The 19,472-nt window shown below is 37.2% G+C and overlaps 1 protein-coding gene across 1 annotated transcript in view; it reads right to left on the minus strand.

Moving 5' to 3' along the window:
• ITGA8 (integrin subunit alpha 8) overlaps positions 1-19,472 on the minus strand; it is a 113,528-nt gene that overhangs the window by 46,430 nt on the left and 47,626 nt on the right. Inside the window, exons 16-22 of the mRNA XM_048306799.1 lie at positions 16,467-16,522; positions 15,784-15,938; positions 14,445-14,582; positions 13,915-13,982; positions 12,810-12,957; positions 6,281-6,373; positions 609-688 (exon numbers count right to left, since the gene is read on the minus strand). Coding sequence (XP_048162756.1) covers positions 609-688; positions 6,281-6,373; positions 12,810-12,957; positions 13,915-13,982; positions 14,445-14,582; positions 15,784-15,938; positions 16,467-16,522 — 738 coding nt within the window. The remainder of the gene's footprint in view (positions 1-608; positions 689-6,280; positions 6,374-12,809; positions 12,958-13,914; positions 13,983-14,444; positions 14,583-15,783; positions 15,939-16,466; positions 16,523-19,472) is intronic.

Raw genomic sequence — 19,472 nt, forward strand, 5'->3', positions numbered from 1 at the left:
TGAGGTTATCCTAACCTAGCCTACTCCGTGCTTTTTAGCTCCTGTGGAAGAAGTACTGCTCAGCATAAAACACAAGATTCTACAGTATTTATATGTGAGGCCCACAAATGGGGAGGAATCTAATGAAAAAATTACAAAGGTTCACCTGCAACAAACTGAAACAGTTCTCTCCATGCCAGTAAATCTGTTGAGCAGATTTTAACTGCTTTTTTTTAAAACCATTTTCTAAATTTTTGTGAAGAAGAGGCGTGTCTGGTTTAATTCAGAGAATGATATGTTTATGCATATTCACCTTTGTTACAAATTGATCACTGTTTATTAATTCTGAAGTAGAAAATACGGCAAATCGGCAAATCAAATTTGGCAAATCTGTAGAAAATCCTTGGATTATTGACCAAAATCAGTTAACCTGAATTTTAAAGAAATAAGACTGATTTTGCTAAAAGCTAACAAGGCTCCAACTCCAAAAATCCTCCTGAAGTAAGCTACCATTGGAAAGCCCATGAAATAATTACTGACACTCAAGAGGGACCTTATTATATAATAAACTTCATATGTCAATAGGAATTCATCATTTAAACAACCATGCTCTTGATAAAATACCTAACCTTTTTATTTGCAGCTCAAAATTGATGCTGAAATCTGCATTTTCAAAATGCTGAACAGAAAATCGAATGCCTGTGGAGAACTGAGAAAGAAACAAAACAACAGGTTACTAGAAACAGTTGATCTCTCCAGATCAATAAAGCAGTACCATTCAACATTGCATTTCACAGACTTATACTAGATACTGTTGCTTTTTAAAGTTAGTATGAAATAACATCATCTAGTTGTTCTCAGGAAAAAATACCATCCTGCCTGTGTACGTCACCAGATGGAAAACTTGGCTGGACAGAGGAAAGATCAGAGGAATAGAGAAGCACACTCCCAAGAACACAGCAGTGGGCCCTGCTTCATCCAGACAGTCTCTGCTTTGCTTTGCCAAGCCAAAAGAAAATAACAGTTGTCTGGCAGCTCTGATCTCTGTCTCCATCCATGCACACCTTTGTCCAGGTCTGCAGGGCTTCCTAGTAACTGCATTGTCTCTGCACCTATGAGCTCTGCACTGCATGCTTTAGGTGTTGTGGGGCTGACTGAGCACCTGAGGCTAAATTAGCAGCAGTTTTAATTTACTTTCAGTTTGATTCTTTTTTTCCATTGCAGTTCTGTTAAGAGGAATACAGCTTCAAAGTTATATTTGAAGTTCAGTTTGCCACCACTTGGAGTGAGTGACCAGAGGAGAGAGTAAAACACACAGCTCCCAAAACTGAAGGAGGTAAGTGTTTCCACTGGTGCTCCCTTGCATTTATGCAGATAATTCCTCCCTGTGACAATTTCCATTTGCTTCTCAAGAAGAGCAAGGATAAGCAGATCAAGTTAATTCAGAAGAGAGAAGGGCTAACTAGAGAAAGAATATACAATAGCATATGGTACGGTCTCTGTAAGCCTCTTGTTGGACATGTTTACAGTCCCAGTGTCTAAGTGGCAGGTGAGTAATGGGAGATGCCATCTTCCCTCAGTGTTAAATCAATTAAATTCTACTGAAATATTTAAATTATTGTTTTTAATTGTTTCAACTGCACATTTTAAATGTGGCAATTTTTGAAATGTGAATTTTGCAATTCCTACAACTTCTCACTCCCCATCTACCTTCCATCTGGCCTGATGGTAGAATTTTTTGCAGGATAACATGCACATTGTTCTTTCATTTTTTAAAAGAGGATCATTACACATAGACATATTCTCCACGTGGAGAAACAATCTTCCTGAGAAATTAATCAAAAGGCACTAGGAAATGAGGACATCATCCCCTCATTCCTGCCAATATCTGACTAGATTAGTGGGGGGGGGTTGGGGCAGAAAAAAGAAGTTGTCTGCTTGGCATGATTTCCTTAGAATATTTAAGGAAACCTTGTCAGCAACAGGGCAGGACACAACAATGTAGGGTTTTGTGTTTGGGGCTTACATTCAACATCTCTGAAGATGAGGAATTTTCCTCTGTGGATGTAATTTTGTATGTTTAAACAATTCCTTTTTCCCATCATTTTTTTTTCCTTCAGTTCTCCTCCTTTCTTCACTTGCAGTGGTGCAACACAATCCATCACCAGAACAAGACTTACCTAACATGTTTCAACTACTTTCACCTGGCCCATGCGGAAGCAATATTTTCATCATAAATGGAGTGGCGAGTTCAAATCTTTGAATTCTGATTATCCTAATGTCATAGTTACAGTTGATCTCTCCTTTTGGAAGCAAAATCTTTCAGATGAAAGATTATCAAATCGAAGTGCTTATCAAATTACTCAGAAGTCGAATAGCTGACTTGGAATAGAGATGTAAGCTCTTTTTAATTTTTAGCTCACTTTTTGGAGATGATATTAGCAACTGTATTGATATTCCATTCACCTTTAAAAATATAATTACTTTCTTTAGTTTTTTAGACTAATATTTCCAAATATTCAATTAACCATTTCTCTTACTGTTTTTACTAACCAGCCTAAATAAATTTGTTTCCACTTATAGCAGAAAGAAGATTTGATGAACCAAAGATAAAATATTCATCAGACAGAGCAGACATGAAGTGCAGTTTTGATGATCTATTACATCCCTGAGGCTTAATCCCCTATTTAATAGTGAAACACACTCCTACTGTACATCTCTAATAAGTTGCAGATGTTGTCTTTGTATAGTCATATGACTTTGTTAATGTCAAGTAACCCTTGACATTGCTACTAATAATGGGGCAAAGATGCTCACATGCCCTTGCTGAAAACCCACTGAGGCCAAAGGAGTTTAACTTGCTTGAACCTATAACTTAGCAATCACTCAACATCCTTATTTTAGTGGGACATAAATTTTATCAAAATAGTTTAATTTTACTTAAAATTTTCCAAATGAAGTTAGTTTCATTAAAATTGCATTATTTTCATGTTTGGAACATCATGTATCTTTGAAATACATGACATTTCTACTATTACTGGTAAGTTTTAATCTATTACGTTTGACAGGATTTAGGAGTATGCTGGGAGACAGAGGTGTAGCTTTTTTTGAAGTGTCTTACAGTGTGTAAGAAAGATAAAACCTGGTGCTCTTGAAGAATCAGTTTGGCACATACCAAGAAATAGGCAAGATCTTCCAAGTCTCCAGTCTTCTAACTTTATTTCTATTAATTTCTATGAACTTCCAAATTTTACTACCAGAATTTTTAATAAAACCTACATCTCACTTGCTAACGCCACTGAACAGGCATTAGCGAGCTTGTCAGTCTGATCGATTTCAGTGCCATAAATAAGTACCTTGAGCAATCTCTGCCAGTGAGATGCTGTCAGACATTTAGTTTGCATTCTGGGCCATATGGCATTGAGGTTTCCTTACCACGTCTTTTTATCTTCTTTTTTACAATTTCATCTTTTTTTTCTTTTTAACTTCAAAGATATTACTGAAAAGGTGAAGTATTTTTTTGTGGCCAGTAAACAATTTTAAGGTCTATGTAGATGACCATAATGTATTTTGAAGATGTGAAGTGTCAGACAACCCTGTAGTCTGCTGTAGTAATATCCCATGGATTATATTACAAAATCCTGACATAACCCTCATACTCAGAAGTTGATCTTCATGAGCTCAAGAATTCTAGGATTTCAGGGTGCTGGCAAGTCATTTAGGTGACTCAATAGTTAAAGAGTTTTAGGAATGTTCAATTTTGACCTAACCCTTCCTTCCCACTCACAACTTCCACAAAGAGTCCCTTTCTGACTGAGTATTTTGAGAATAACTGATCTCCTGCCAGAGCAGAATTGTTTTGCAAACTTGGAAATGGATCAGAGCAACGTTTTGAGGTTTATGCAATTTGTACAAAGGGCTGGTATTCTGCTTTTGGAAGTACATTTGCCATCATAAATATGTTTGGACTGAAAAAAACAAGTCCTTTCACCTTTACTCAGCTTCCAGGAGAGCTGGCTTCAAAGATAAACTTAGGATTTAAGACTTCACTCACTCTAATCAAACGATTTTGCCATCTGGCTTTGTAATGCTCTATCTTTGTATCCCTCAATTTTAAAGGGCTGGATTATTTTGTTATAAAGTAGAAAACCCTTGAATATGTTATGAACCCTGCTGTTTTATTCTGCTACTTCTAAGTCTCTCTTCATGAAGTAGTTTGCTTAGGAGTATCTGGTAATGGCACTTACAGCAGTCCTAGAGTTGATTCTGAAGAAAAGAAGGATTAGTTATGCTGTGAAAATTCGTAAGGAGACAGCTGGGATGTAGTACTGTTTTAGTGGCCACCAAATGGCATTCCTGAAGTCTTCACACTGCTAGCATTTTGGGTGAAGGACGATGTGCAAACAGCGCTTTGGATTCAAAGGGAGGCGTATGAGGGTCTGTAGTCTAACACCTCTACACTCAGACCTTTCCATTATGCTTATGACAATATGCAAACTACAAAGATTTTCTTCTTGGTATACAAGTTAGTGTCTTTTTTGTTTGGTCTTCCTTTTCTCTTCCAAACACAAGGGGTTTTATGCTCTCCTGCCCCCCTCCACTGCATCCTGATCACCCACAAGATTCTTGTCCACTTCTGTCTGTATCTTGAGAATTTGCTTCTGCCTTGAGACTAACTAGGAAACTACTAAGCACGTAAGTAAAACTGCTGCCTTCTCAATTATTTGCCTTGACTTGGAATTTGTCTCATGCTTTGGCCCATCATTGCGTCCCATCATCCCATTATGAAAATTCCATTCCTCAGAAATGTTTTCAATTACTTTTACTTTTTAGTATTTTTGTTAAGTAGAATAAAGCAAAACCTACAAAAGCTTTTTGCCTTTTTGTCTATGTCCTTCCCAGAAAATCTTCATAGTGATGTCTTTAGACTTCTAGTTCACAGTAGTTCAATGGAGAAGGACCCTCACCAGGAAGGTTCCTCTTCCCAAGAGGTCCATCACCTAGAGCTCAGTTTTCAATGGTTTCACCTCCTTGTAGTCCCAAAGAGTCTCTGGGACTGCTTGTGACCATGCAAGCAGATGACTGTATCAGACACCTGCCCTCATTCACTTTCAAAAGTTCTATGGCTGATCTGAGGCTATCCCTAGGATCCAAAGAAAATTATTCTAGTCCCAATCTCCTATGATATGACCCATTTGGTTCTTCTGTTGAGGGTCAGACATGAACTGCTTCAAGATCCCAAGAGGCCAGGAAAACACCCCTCTACAGAGAGGCTGAAGAGTGAAATATTGATCTTCCATAGGAAGGACAAACCTTAACTTAGTAGGGACTTTGAAAATACTAAAGAAATTTGCTTTGATTTCTTTGCAAAACCATAGGTCCAATATGAAATTCAACAGCTGTAGTTTTCAATTAAAAGCTGTTATTTATTCCTGATATATGTTCATGCTGTTGACTGTTTCATTTTTATTTGGACAGTTTTTTATCTAGGTATCATTGTTTGGCTTATTTTCTTTTAGTGAAATATTTATAGCACTTATGAATTTACGAGAAACACTAAATTCCTCTGCAAGAGCATCCATGGCTGAACATTCCTGGATTTAACACTTCTGGATTTCCTGGATTGTTTTATCGTGAAATAGGGACAAAGGATGACAATTGTGGAATTTTTTATCTTCAAACCTATTTTTAATTCTTATCTAGTGTTCATTGTCAGTTACTATTCAGTTCAGCTTTTGGCGAAAAACAAGGCTACCATCATTCCATCTAACGTGTAGTATGATTTATGAGAGGCTCTCTTAGGAAAATCTTTAGAATTACAATAATAACTTGAAGCAAAACCTTATTCCAAACACATTTTCCTGGATATAAATTGCAATATAAATTGATAAGACAACCCTTATACACTGAAGATGAGAATCAGGCCGAAGAAGTTGTCACTTACTATACATATATCTATATATATTTTAAATAGATGGAATACTAAAAGGGAGAAATAAACAGATCACATTACGGATTGGAATTTTCACTATACTAGTCCAACTTCTGTGATAAATTGAATAACTCTCACTTTCTTTAAGTGATATAAAACTAGCATAATTAATCTTTTAGATAAATAAATTATTAACTTTTCAGAAGCACAGTTCTGCCTTTTATACACCAACAAATTATTTTCCAGGTAAATAATTTGGTTTATGTGCTGCTTATTGGGACACATTCTGGTAATTGAATAAATTTCCATTTGTTCCCCTTTAAAATTCAGTTAGATAAAAATCAGTAAATGCATCTGATTTTCCCTTACATTTGCGCCAGCCACCATGGGGTTCCCAAGATCACAAACCACCATTCTAGTTTCATTTTCCATCTTGTAATCACAGCTCAATACACGCAGTGCCTGCAACAAAAGGACACCAATATAGAGGTCAGAGATCACAGTGAAATTTATCCAGTTGGGAAAGTGATGCCTTTTTGACCGTGACCTTTCTTCTGATTTCGGACACCTGCTCAGTGCACTATCAAAACATTTACTTGGTTATTGTCAGACAACGGGGGAAAACTGATGCCAGAGAAAAACAAACAGGATAGTTTCCCAGTACCTTAAGAATCATGATGAGATCACTCTATGTCTAGTTTTACCATACTGCTTTGTTGTTGTGAATCATTCTTATAGCCATTATGACTCAACAGAGAAAAAAAGAGTAGGCACAACTAAGTGAGAAAAATAGGTCTCACACTAATCACAGCAGTTGTCACCAAAAGTCTCCAGAATGAATTTCTGCCATTGGCAAAACCTGGATCAATTCTAGATCTGTATTTTCCAATCTGTGGTAAAATACTTAAAACATTTAATACTTCTGTAAAAACATAAACCTTTATGTGTGTTTATAAATCAGCAACAAAGGAGATAGGCTTTCACATTACCAGATATAAAGGTTTTTGTTGATAATAGCAATCTTTATCACTAGTAATATAATCTGTAAACAATCTGTAGAAGAGGAGGAGCAGCTATTAAAGAGTGCAAGCTAGGAGATACAGAATAAGGCAAAGCAATAAAATGTGGGAGGTTTGCAATAAAATGTGTGTGTGTGTGTGGGGGTTCTGTTTTCCTCTCTGACATCTTCACTAAATGGAAGTATTTCCATATATGTGCAGAAGTAAGCCAGCTTTGTAAAAGCAGGATGCAGCAAGTTGCATTCCCTTTCTGTTCATTTGTGATTCTCACAGATGAAGCAGTGTGAACAAATTCATGCCCTTTATATAAAAAGATCTGGGAAATCTCCAGAACAATTTACCCTATCTGTAAAAGCCAGCATGGACATGCTGTCCTCATCCTTTCCTGAGATTAAAAGAAAAGACGGGACACATCCTAAACAGAGCCCATGTGAAGCATGCCCTCAGCACACACCTCATTGTACATTGACATTTTTACAGTTTGCTAGGAGGAAACAAAGTTTGTTACACAGCATGTCCAGTGCACTAATAGTCTTCCCAAGCCTCTCTAGGGTTGGGAGGGAAGGATTTTTACACTCTTTCCAGCTGGTTAATTAGAGGCGGGAAGCAACATATGGGAGAAAAGAGGGTGTTAACACAGTTGAAATCAAACTTGTCTGGAAAATTGTCCATTTGATCTTGATATGTGGGTTTATAGTTTTGCTTTAGTTGGGGGAGGGGGGTTGAAACTGAGGTCTAAAAGTTTGAAATAAATACTCATTTATATTAGATATTTGGCAGTTTCTTTAAAAATGATGTATCATAGACCAGCACACAGTAAATCAGCCCTTATCACACATTTTTTTGTCCCTCAAAGGCTGAGAAAACAGAGGAGTTTTTCAAGTAGTTCTTTTGCAATCTGGGGGCTATGTTCCTAGAATGAAAATGATTAATGGTACAGAATTTATATGAACAGCATCACAAAAGCTAATTTGTGCAGTATAAAGATGTGACAAAGGGTCAACTGTGGTAGAATTCCTTCAATAATGGGATTTACTGCCTTCGTTTTTGCACTGATCACCTTTTGAGATGGTTAAGTACAAAATACGAAATTAAAACCAGGCAGGAAGCAAGCAAGAGCTGAGACTTGTACACCTACTACTGTCAGTGCGTTCACATGTAACTCAGCCAGATGGAAGGGTTTGCCACAAAGCCCTTCTACCTGACACTGGTAGCAATTTGTGTTTCTGTAGTAACACACGGTCTTTTTGGCAGTCTTGATCAGAAGTAAAACCCCAACAATTAACACGTGTGCTCCCAGGGTGCATTTTAACTAGGAAGTGATTGGATGCTTCAAGTAACCCAGGCAGTCTACAAACTAGAAAATCTTTTTTGTGGTCATAGTGTTGAATTACTAATTGATGCCAGATTAGTTAAACACAACAGGCTAGCGAGTAAAACACTTCCTCTTTTCTTTACCATCACCTTCCAATTTTGTTTTCTGGGGAAAAGGGGATGGATTAAGTACCATCTTCTAGTTGATGTATATGTATGTATTTAGTTGATGTATGAAGAACTAGTCTTTGCCTTCATCAGGCTCAAATCACATCTCATCTAGCCAGCCACAACATTCTTAGTCTAAGAATTTTCACTTAAGACAAGAATGTTTCAGGACTTTTTCTTGTTTTAAGAGTGCTATGCTTTAGTTCAGAAAGGCATGGGGGAAAAGGCTCAGAGTTTATCCATTGTAATACGTATCTGGATGTGATCTGTACCACTCTGCAGTTTCCAGCCTGAGCAGAGGCAGTTCTGCCAAAATACATAATGTTTTTGGTGTGTAACAAGTATCTGTTAGTGCTTTGTATTTGCCTGATTTACTTACACTAATTATTCCATAAGAATTTGGGTCCCAGCTTTTGCTACTAAGGCAGTATTGAGCTGTTCAATACAGGCAACTCTGTCACGGAGCAAAGGATTAGTGCACAGTATTCAGGCAGTCGCTGGGGGTTCAAACACACGGTCATGCTAGTGACTCTTGTAGTGCCAGAATGTACCATATAGCGGTATATACTATCTCTGGATCTACTGCTGGAAATATGAGGTAATATAATGTGGTTATAATTTCTTCACAGCAGCTAATTCCAATAAATTCACACCTACTGCATATGAACAGTTACTGCAAGCCAATGGGTTTCCAGTAACTAGTGATGCTGTGGTAATTGTCTCATTTATCTGGTCTCTGGACCTTCGAAGTGTTTCCGAAATACAGCTGATGAAGAACACACTTGATTTCATTTTAAGTAATTCTATTTCAATCATCAGCTTTTGACTGAAGGAAGTGTCAGCATCTGCAGGAATCAATGAAGCTCCAAAATCATGTCCTTGACCTCAAACTTTAAATCACACACATTCACTTGCTTCTCCACTTGCATAAGATCACATTTCTGCAAAATGTTGCTCATTTTTCATGCAGTTGCACAGTCTGTGTGCAATATTCTACAGAATCAGGTCTGAGGTAAGAAGATAATGCCAGCTGAGGCAGATCAAACACTGTATTGCACAAAGCCGAAGGGAGGAGGGAGAAGGCAAGTGAATTTTCAGTTAAGTTTTTGACTTCAGCAACTTCCAAGTGTAAATCAGATGATATAGAATAACACAATACATTGTGAAAATGAAATAAAGAAAAAAACACCAGGGGTGGAAAGGAGGCACTTAAGGTGTTTCTCTACTAAGCACTTAATGTGTGTTTCTCTGTTAGATAGACTAAATCCAGAGTAGCTCCACAATAAAATAGACAAATATCCTCTGTGAGTACAGTTACTTTGAAATTATGACAGTGTAATTTAGTTATGTGATTCTACAGATTTTCAGTTCCATCAGAAATGTGCCAAGTGATTTATTCAGCTGATTACATTTCATTTATTCTGGTCTCAGTCTACCTGTTTTGTTGGCTCTGAGGTGAATCTTATCTCTGCCTTAATACCAGGAATTCTGCAGTCTGGAGAAAAACAGCTACACAGAGGACTGTAAACACAGATACAACCAAGAGTAAATGCAATCCTAGAGGCAGAGCTTTAACAACATGATTGCAACAGGTTCTAACATAAATCTACCTGTCTGCTGAAATTGTTCAGTATTAAATTAAGTGTATTTCAGGAGCAGTCACAGATGCCCCATTGGCAGGATACAACACAAACACAAAAATAAGTATTGAAATCCTGACTCCACTGCAACTGACATGAAAACTGTACTTTTCATCTATAGTCCATGCCTCCAAAAATGCCTGCAGACTGAGAGACCTTTTTTTCCCCTTATACCTCAGTGTTTACTGCATCCGGTGTGATAATTTCTTCTGTTACCTTGTCAGTTCAAACTGCTGTATTTTTTCAAAGCCCTGCAAGCTGAATGAATTGAGTCCCTCTCACTTATACTCATTTATAATATGACCCCTAAGAATTTGGTCATCCTGGTAACAGAACTATTTACATTTAGAAAATTTTAGAAGAAATTTACAATATAAATTTCTTTTCCAAATGCACTTAGAAGTTAATTTTTTAGTTTACTTAATGGACCCATAATATTGCAAAAAACATAGTTTTCAGAAATATACATTTACCATTTAAAAACAATAGAAAGAATAAACTTGCTTTCAGTGCCATTTGTAATCCTTGTGAAAATGGTCCCTGAAATGCAGAAAGACACTAACAACGATGTAGAAAGTAGGACTAATGCTTTGATCCTTCACAGAAAGAACATGATGACATCTTTTTGAGTGGAGTAAGAATGAAAAGCAAGAGAATATGAAATAAATTATGTATGGGAGTGAACTAGGTAAATGTGGACAAAAGGAAGGCAGTTTTTTATAAATCTACAAGGATTCAGAACTGGATTTTTCAGAAAGTTATTTTGTCTTCCACAGAATCTGAAAAGAATGAAGAAGTTGTATTATGTTTCCTGGGGTTTTAAAATTTTGTCTTCAAAAGAAAAAGTATTCTAACTTTAAAACTCCTTCCCAACCCATTCTAGCTTCTCTTTATTCTTCCAAAGCACCAGGATCTCCCATGTATTCTTTCCTTCCTTTCTCCACGAGTCTATTTTGTTGGCACTAAAAAATTCAATTTTTCCTAAAATCATAAAAAGCTCTGAATTATTTCTCTCTGCTCCGAATCATAGAATGGGTTTGGATAGGAAGGGACCTTAAAGATCATCGAGTTACAAACCCCCTGTTGTGAACAGAAACACCTTCCACTAGACCAGGTTGCTCCATCCAACCAGGCCATTTCCAGGGATGGGACATCCACAGCTTCCCTGGACAGCCTGTTCACCACCCTCACAGCCAAGAAATTTTCTTAATATCTAATCTAAAGCTACTCTCTCTCAGTTTGAATTCGTTCTCCTTTGTCCTGTCACAACATGTTCGTGTAAGAAGTCCCTCTCTGTCTTTCTTTTAGGCTCCCTTCAGGTACTGGAAGGCCTGATGCAGCCAAGGACACGTTTGGCTTTCTGGGCTGTGAGCGCACACTGATGACTCATGTCCAGCCTCTCATCCACCCCCACCCCCAGATCCTTCAAATAATAGGTATGTCCTAATACATTCTGTGGATTTTAGAATAAGTGCCTCCTTTGACACCTTGGTAACAACTAAAAGAACAGCAAAAGATTTCTAAGGAGGAGTGAAGAAAAAAGGTAACCATTTGTAGCACATTAAAGAGAACTTTAGTTTTGTAGATTACAGTCCAAAAAACCAGAGGCTTTGCTAAGAGAAGAAAAGGAGTAATAGGCAGTAGGAAGAGGCTGGTGTCTTTAAGATACGCTTCTGAGATGTGAGGTTGCAGAGAATTTCTATCATCTTTGATGATAGCATTACTTCTTGTAATTCTTCTTGTAGTTTTTTTCAAACTAGGTTAGAAGCCCATTAATAAAGTCACTGACAGAAGGAGAATAAGGAAATACCTTGTAAGTACCTTTCAACTTCCTTAAAAACATTTGCCTTTAGAAAGGAAATTAACTTGCTTTCTCCCACTCTCACCCTTGAGGCCCTCTTGAACATTCCAGGCACTAAGAGAAAAAAGCAAGCTCATGTTGCAACAGCTTGGGAGATTTATGTGCAGATGAGGCGATTTGGACTTGCTGTCCAACAGAGAATACATGAACACTCTGCTTGTTTGCAGGATAGTGTTTCATCTTTGCTCTTAAAAAACAAACAGACCCAAAAAGGAAAAACACTGCATGTTCAGTACAGCTCAGCACGACTTCAGTCAACATTAGTCCTTCTGTGAATACTGGCACATTTTACATTACAATTGCATTTTTGGCCCATTCATAACATAAAAGAATTGATGACAAGGGGAAACAACTTTGTCAAGTTTATACTGCAGTTAATGTCCAGCTATTCAGGATATTGGAGACTGGGACACCCTTAATAATGGTAAAACACTGGTGTGCTGTGTGAGGAGACAGCAGTGTCCAAGTGTCAGGGGGTCAGCAGGGCTCATTAACTCTGACTGGGAGCTGGTACCATGGGATCCCAGGCTGGAAGTACTCAGGGAATTTGGCAGTATTACTTTCTGCTACTGGTAGTGTTTACTGGTTCAAAATCTGAATTATGTGAATACCTCTGTTCCTAGGAGAAATGTAACAGTATTTGTGTGGCATTATAACTAAGTTAACAGGAAGGAGCTGAACTGGTCTGAACAGAATGGTCCTGTCCTTCCCATCATTTGGAGGCATGGCTAACCTTTACCCTGGACTGTGCAAGCAAGGATAGCTGAGAGTTGATGGAATCCCTCTTCCTGAAAGGAACCTCTTTATGTGCTGCTTTCAGCTGGTACAGTCTATGCAGGCTGTCCTTGCTCTCAGTTGTCTGCTTCATTATCGCTAACATTTTGATTTTCCTTTACCTTGTTGTTGCGTTCAACCCCAGTGTAATCTGCTTCAGGTGGAATCTTTATATGCAGCTCAGCTTCATAGGCTCCTTCCCCATCATTCCTTGGATTTATTATGAGCATGACACAGTTTTCTTCTCCAATTATTAGCTGATCTGTATCCCTGTATAGAACACACTACTTGTCAGGAGTTAAAACATGCACAATTAGGATTTACAGATGAATAATGCAAAAGGACATTTTGCTCTCAGAGCATCTGTTCTGGAAAATACTTTGCGAACACAAAATAAAGCATTTTCTATAAAAAATGACCCCATGAAAAAGTATACCAACGTCTGGGTAGAAAAAAAGTCAAGAGAAAAAAACCATGGCCAAAGTGGACTACCACAAAACTTGAAAGTCACTGGTATAAAATTTCAGAGCCTGACTACTTTCTAAACGGCAAGAAGTATTTAGTGGAGGAATCACTTGCCATGGGGGTCTCGTCAGCATTGTTTTCTGGAGGACACAAAGGTGGTAGTTTTCTCCTCATGTCCATTGTAATACCAAGAATGACAGAAATTCTCCTGAGACCTGCAATGGCACTGTGCCCTTTTCTTTCACAGCTGTGGGCTGATTCTGATGATGTGCGGGCAGTCAGGTAACTCAGATGTTCCCCACTTGTCCTGCTTGGCATATTTCTCCCTTCATAGGAGAAACTGTTCCCATGTATTGAAAATTCTATTCTGACATTTATTTACTTCACTGTATATTGAGTACAGGAGAATTGCGTCCAAGTTCAAAGTCACTGGCACACTGAAATAAAAAACTTGAAATCTCCTGTGAACAACAATTCGTATCACCTCTTGATTTTCAGAGAACTAAAACCGCTAACAAACACCTGCAAACTATATTTTCTGTGATAACCATTAAACATCATGAATGTGGTTTGGAACTGTGTATTTCTCCATTTCTTGGTTTTATAGATGAAATGGATGCACAAATTAAAATCTGTAAATCAGGTAAGAATGATTAGTTATAGTAAACAACAGAACTGTGTTCTACATACTTCATTCTGTTGCAACAGTTAGCACTGTCTGGACTTTCTTATATACAGCATAATTTATTTTATTTAACTTACGGCATTGCAGAAAGATGCAAGTCAGGAATACATAAGTTGTCCTCCCCACAGTCAACCAGAATGTAAGCCTGTATTATTGCAAAGTAAAAAATTATAATACAGTTAGTACATGCCTCTAAGTCCAAATCACTTCCTTAAATATTGCTAACGTGTCTTAAATACCACTAGCACTGCCTTAGTGAATTAAGTATTTTTCTCCTTTCTGTAAGTTCCTTTTCACATGGTAGTTGGAGATCATTTAGATGGTAAAATATGTCTTTAGCAGAACAATATAATCTTCAGGCCTTTTCCCACACTAACTTGGCTTACGTATTCTAGAATGCAATCAAAACTATGAGCACAAGAAAGTTTTGGAAATACTTGAAAGGCCTGTTGGTTCTATATTTATATTCAATCCACATTTTGAATTAATTAAATCCAAGTTGTGTAATTTCTGGCCGTGATACTCTTTTTTAAGGAAGATGACACACATAACAATTGTAAATGCTTCAATGTTTATATACAGAAAACGTGGCATGCAAAATTCATACCTGCTCTGCTAATGAGCTTTTCTGGTAATAGTTCAGTATTGGCTTCACAGTCAAACTATCTTCAAAACTGGACTCATCCAAACTATAACTGAAGTTTATATTGATGGGAGATAATTTATCTCTAAATTCTGTTTCATCCTGTGAGAGACAATCACATAATAAAAACCAATGGTTTACTATGATTATTTCAGTTAGTACAGTATGACAACAGATTCAGACTTCTGAAGGTGAAGATGTGGTCTTTATTGAAGGTAAAGGCATGATTCTTCGACAGCTGCTGGCCAAATTCTGGCTGCACGTGGTGTCATTAGGAAAGCAAAGTGACTCACCAGTAACTGGAATGCCCAGAACACATTGCCTCCACAGCCCAACATCTGGAAGAAGCTGGCTGAGCTGAGTAGACTCAGAAATTTTTCAAAGCATTAGCCTAAAATGAAGCTGTTTAAGAGAGACACACAGAACCAACTCCTATCAGCTACTGCCTGCCTTCCTTTTGAAATGGAGGTAGGGCATGTGTGGATTTGTGGAGGTAATATTGCTGTACCATGTATTTGTACCATATTTGTACCATAACCAAGAATTTATTTGAATTAGCAATGGTAAAACTCAACCACCTTTACTGTCTAGATATGTCCTTACATAGTGCTTGAAACTTCTCCATTTCACCTCCCACTGCATTTCTTGGACCAGACTTGGAATCTACTTCAATTGCATGAGGTAACTCCACCTGCAAGTGAGCAAGTGTTGACCCTTTCTCCTTTACAACTTCAATTCCACAGTTTTAATTTTTCTAAAAACATTTAAAAATATCTTTAAAATATTTTTTAAATATATGTATTTTAGGCCAATATTTCTGTAACACTCTTTTAAAATATCTTTTGAACCTGAACTGGCATGACATTCAACATCATTAGTTTATTACCGCACCGTGAATACTAAAAAAGTAAAGGGATACCAAAAAAGGAAAGCAATCTTGCATTTTTGTATCAGAAGATGCAGTATTTGATCAGAATTTCCAGAAGAGTGTGAACATTCTTCATTCAAGAGTGCACTTCAAGAGTGCATTTTTACACACAGAAACCCTACACTCTTCAAAAGAAATCTTTCTTTAATACTTATATTAACAAAAGATGAGCCAAAGATTTACATAACAAATTTTTTCAAGGTAGCAATATGCTCTGGACATATTGAACATACAGATGAGGTCTATCTTACATCCCATTTTTGTAATTTTGGAAATTATTCTTCCTTTTCCAGTGGCTCCTTTTTTATTATTATCTTTAAATCCCTGGCACTACTCAAGCAATGATGACAATCCAAAATATTTTAAACAACTTACTCTGAGATAAACAAGGAAGTCCTGGCAATGGAGTTGTTTCTGTCTTTCTATCACAATGGAGAAGTAATGATATGGTTGATGGTAATCAAAGAAGAGGGTCCTCTTAACAGCTCCTTTCTGTTTCAATGAGTCTAACTGCAATTCACCTTTCAGCACTAAAGGATACAAATAAATAAATAAACTAGTTATTGATTTAACAGAAACAAAATAGCAAAGAATTCATTATGCATTATAACTAATTAACCTAACCAAGTCTTTCAAGAAAAACTAATCCATGCTTTAAGTGCCTGTCTGTTTAAAAGCCCACAAGTTTTTGATCCAAAGTATGCAGGACATGTAATTTAAGCTTTCTGATTTCATTGACAGATCATATGTGTACAGGACTTCTGTCTCTTTAATTTTTTTTTTTCCAAAACAGAACATTCTCCAACAAGGTACATTCTTGGTTTTGCTTAGAAAATTACTAAATCTGAAACAAAAATCATTTAACTGAGTAATAAAAGGCTTGTGAGATACACACACACACACACAAACACACACACACATACACATGCACTTTTTTTTAACTGCATTTTCTTGCCTTAGGAGGATCTCACTCCTATTGTCTTTCCAAGTGTAGGAAAAAAATACATCTGAAATGGAGCAGGCCAGAGTGAATTATAGAAATAGAAAACATTTCTTACCTATCTCATCTGAAATACTTTGACCTTCAAAATCTGCGCAGACTCTTACAGTAAAGCTACAAACAAAAAAGAGAAGGCATTCATTATTAGCTGAAAATGGACTGACCTGGGAATCAGCAGTTCCCGAGTCATATCTTTTAAGTTTTATTTTCGTTTTCTTAAGAAGACGTTAATTGAGATCTGTATCTGGCTAACTATGATACTCCCTAATTAAGTCAGGAAGTCTCCTAGGCTGCACTAATAATTACAGAGGACAGTCTCTGAATACTTCCTGGCAAAGGTATGGAGAATATTCTCTGTTCCCAGTAGTTCTTGAGAGAGACCATGGAAATGACCCTTCTAACACTATTGCCAAAAATGGGTTCTTTATACTGAGGTTCAGCAAACCACCTTTGTAACAGGCTGTCTGCAGAAATCCTTTCTGGTTCATCATGGTCAAATCAGAAAAATCTTACGAGCATCTAGTCAATGCTGAAGCTGTTTTCTAGCAAATTAAAACACTCAGGATACCAATGTGTTCCACTGGAATTACTGTAAGATTTTCATTATTTCAAGAGGCTATAATTAATTTGAAACATAAAACCTAAATTGTTTGTAGGTCAGCACTAAAATCAGCTTGAGTTAAATAAAAAATTTTGCTTTATTCATTGCTCTTGATCTCCTCACTACTGTTATCCTGTAGTTATATATATCCTGTACTGTTATCCTGTATACTAATGTCTCAAAACCACTAACATAACCATTAAACCAACCTGTAATCACATTCCAATTGCATGTTTGTTTCCTCTGACAGATGTAATGAAACTGCCACATCTGGCATACATGTTACTCTCATGACCTTAATGAAAGATTATTTTCTTGGGAAAAAAAGGCCATAATTTCTTGAGGAAAAAGAATGGCATTATGCCATTAATCTCTGTTTAACTGTAGCCTTTCTCCAGTCCATGCAGAAATTGAAAATTTATTCATATTCCTACTTCTTTACAATTATGAGTTAATACATGAAGAACCAATTATTTCCAAATACACAAGGACAAAACAAAAAAAATGAGGAAATCTTGTGTAATTGTATAAATTCAATTTAGACATCAGACTTCACAGGCCAGTCTCACATGTCAAAGAATGTATTTTCTCAAATGTAAACTCAAGAGCTGCCATTGTATTAAACTCAGTTATCTTGCTTTGGAGAAATCACATAAATTTTGCCCTATCATGTTTGAAAAACGGTTGAGTTCAAAAATGCAGCTTGGAATGCTTTACTTGTTAAACAGAAAAATTTCAGTCTATGCTTTATTTACTGCAATGAACAGAATAATTCATCATACATATTTGATGACTGAAGTCATGTTCTTCTATATTACTGTGAGAGTCAAGATTTACTCCCTCCACTCCAGGCAGAGCATGTCAAAAAGGGAATGGCAGAGCAAAAAAGCAAAAATTTGGAGTGGCTAATCTCCCACACTCTGGCCACACAAGAAGCAAGACTACAGTTTTAGCAGAATCCTGCTACATATTTGAGATTTTATTATTTGGTTCAGAAATAGTTCTAAAGACATCAAAGATTTCAATTGCAAACCTAGATGAATTTAGATATGCTCATCACTTCAACAAGAAGATGTTGGGGAGATGCTGAGGGATGTTTTAGCATCAAGAAAAAGAAAAGCAGAGGGAAAGACAGACCACAAAAGAGGACAAGAGTCTAAAGAATTCATAGAGATTTGAGATCTGACTCCTAGGTACAGTAAGAAATAAAACAGCTGAGCTTTTGAGCTTGCTTGTAGGAGCAATCAATCAAATAACACAATTAACAATCAGAGGAAGAAAACTTCAGCAAATAAGAAACAAATGGGAAATAGTACATCATCCTAAAGCATATGAACTTTTTATAGGCTATCAATCTTGCCTCTCTGAAGAGATCCCCACATCACATTTATTCTGCTGTGTCTGTCATCACTATGAGATTATGCTTTGAATAGTATTTGACTGTAGTTACAAAATAGAGGGAAAGCCTTAAAACTGAACACACTAGCTTTTCCTGACAACCTTGGGTCAACACAGCAGTTTGTTTAAAATAATTTTATGTTCTTCAGGTAGACAGAAATATTTTTACAAGAACAAGAAGCTAGAAAATATTCCTTTCTTCATAACTACTCTTGGCACAGATGGGAGCAGTCTCTTCAAAAGTCAAGCCTAATAAAATTACCTAATATCACCCGAAGTGCTCAATCCTTAGAAAATCAGTTAGTTACTCATGTACAATACTTTCTAGACAGGACTTTGTACCAGAAAGCATTTACTTTGGTCTGGCTACTCTAGCAGCTGAAAAAAAATAGAAAACTTCACGAGGTGAGAAGAAGGCATTAGCAGATCCTACCAGACGTCATTTGTCATTGTTAACAATTTCTTCAGTGCACAGGTTTCCAGATGGAGAGAAAAATGGATAATGCCTTAGCAGAAAGGCTAATGTAGGCTTTAATGTTAATGACTTCCATTCTGTGTGAGGCTTATAACCAACCTGCAAGGTCACAAACCTCCACAGAAGAAGAGAAGAAGCTGTTATCATCAACTGATGAACAACCTTTAACCAGTTTCCTCTTTGAAGTACAATATGCAAAAGCAAGTCAATACACTTCTATTACAATGCTCTAATACTTGCCCTGCTTTTAGATTCTGTTATGCCAAAGTCTAATCCAGTCACCATCACAGAGTTTTAATGCTGAAGGCATCTCATGGCTGATCTACATCACATGGCCAGGCTGCAGTAGCAGTAGGGCTGCTAGGTAAGTGACTGCCCTTTGGACAAATAGCCTTCGTCTCTAGGGCTACTGAAGCTAAAACCTGGCACAGAGGTCTCCGTATAGCAACCCAACTGCGTTGGTAGCAAGTGACACCACCTGCCTACCCCCCTTTCACCAGCCCCCGAGCAGTGAGGCATCCATCTTCTGACTCTTGGCCATATGGCTTTGCTATACAACCCATGGAGTCAGGCTGGCCAACAGCCTGTGG

Source organism: Corvus hawaiiensis, chromosome 1, assembly GCF_020740725.1.
Source record: "Corvus hawaiiensis isolate bCorHaw1 chromosome 1, bCorHaw1.pri.cur, whole genome shotgun sequence".
Classification (NCBI taxonomy): Eukaryota; Metazoa; Chordata; class Aves; order Passeriformes; family Corvidae; genus Corvus; species Corvus hawaiiensis.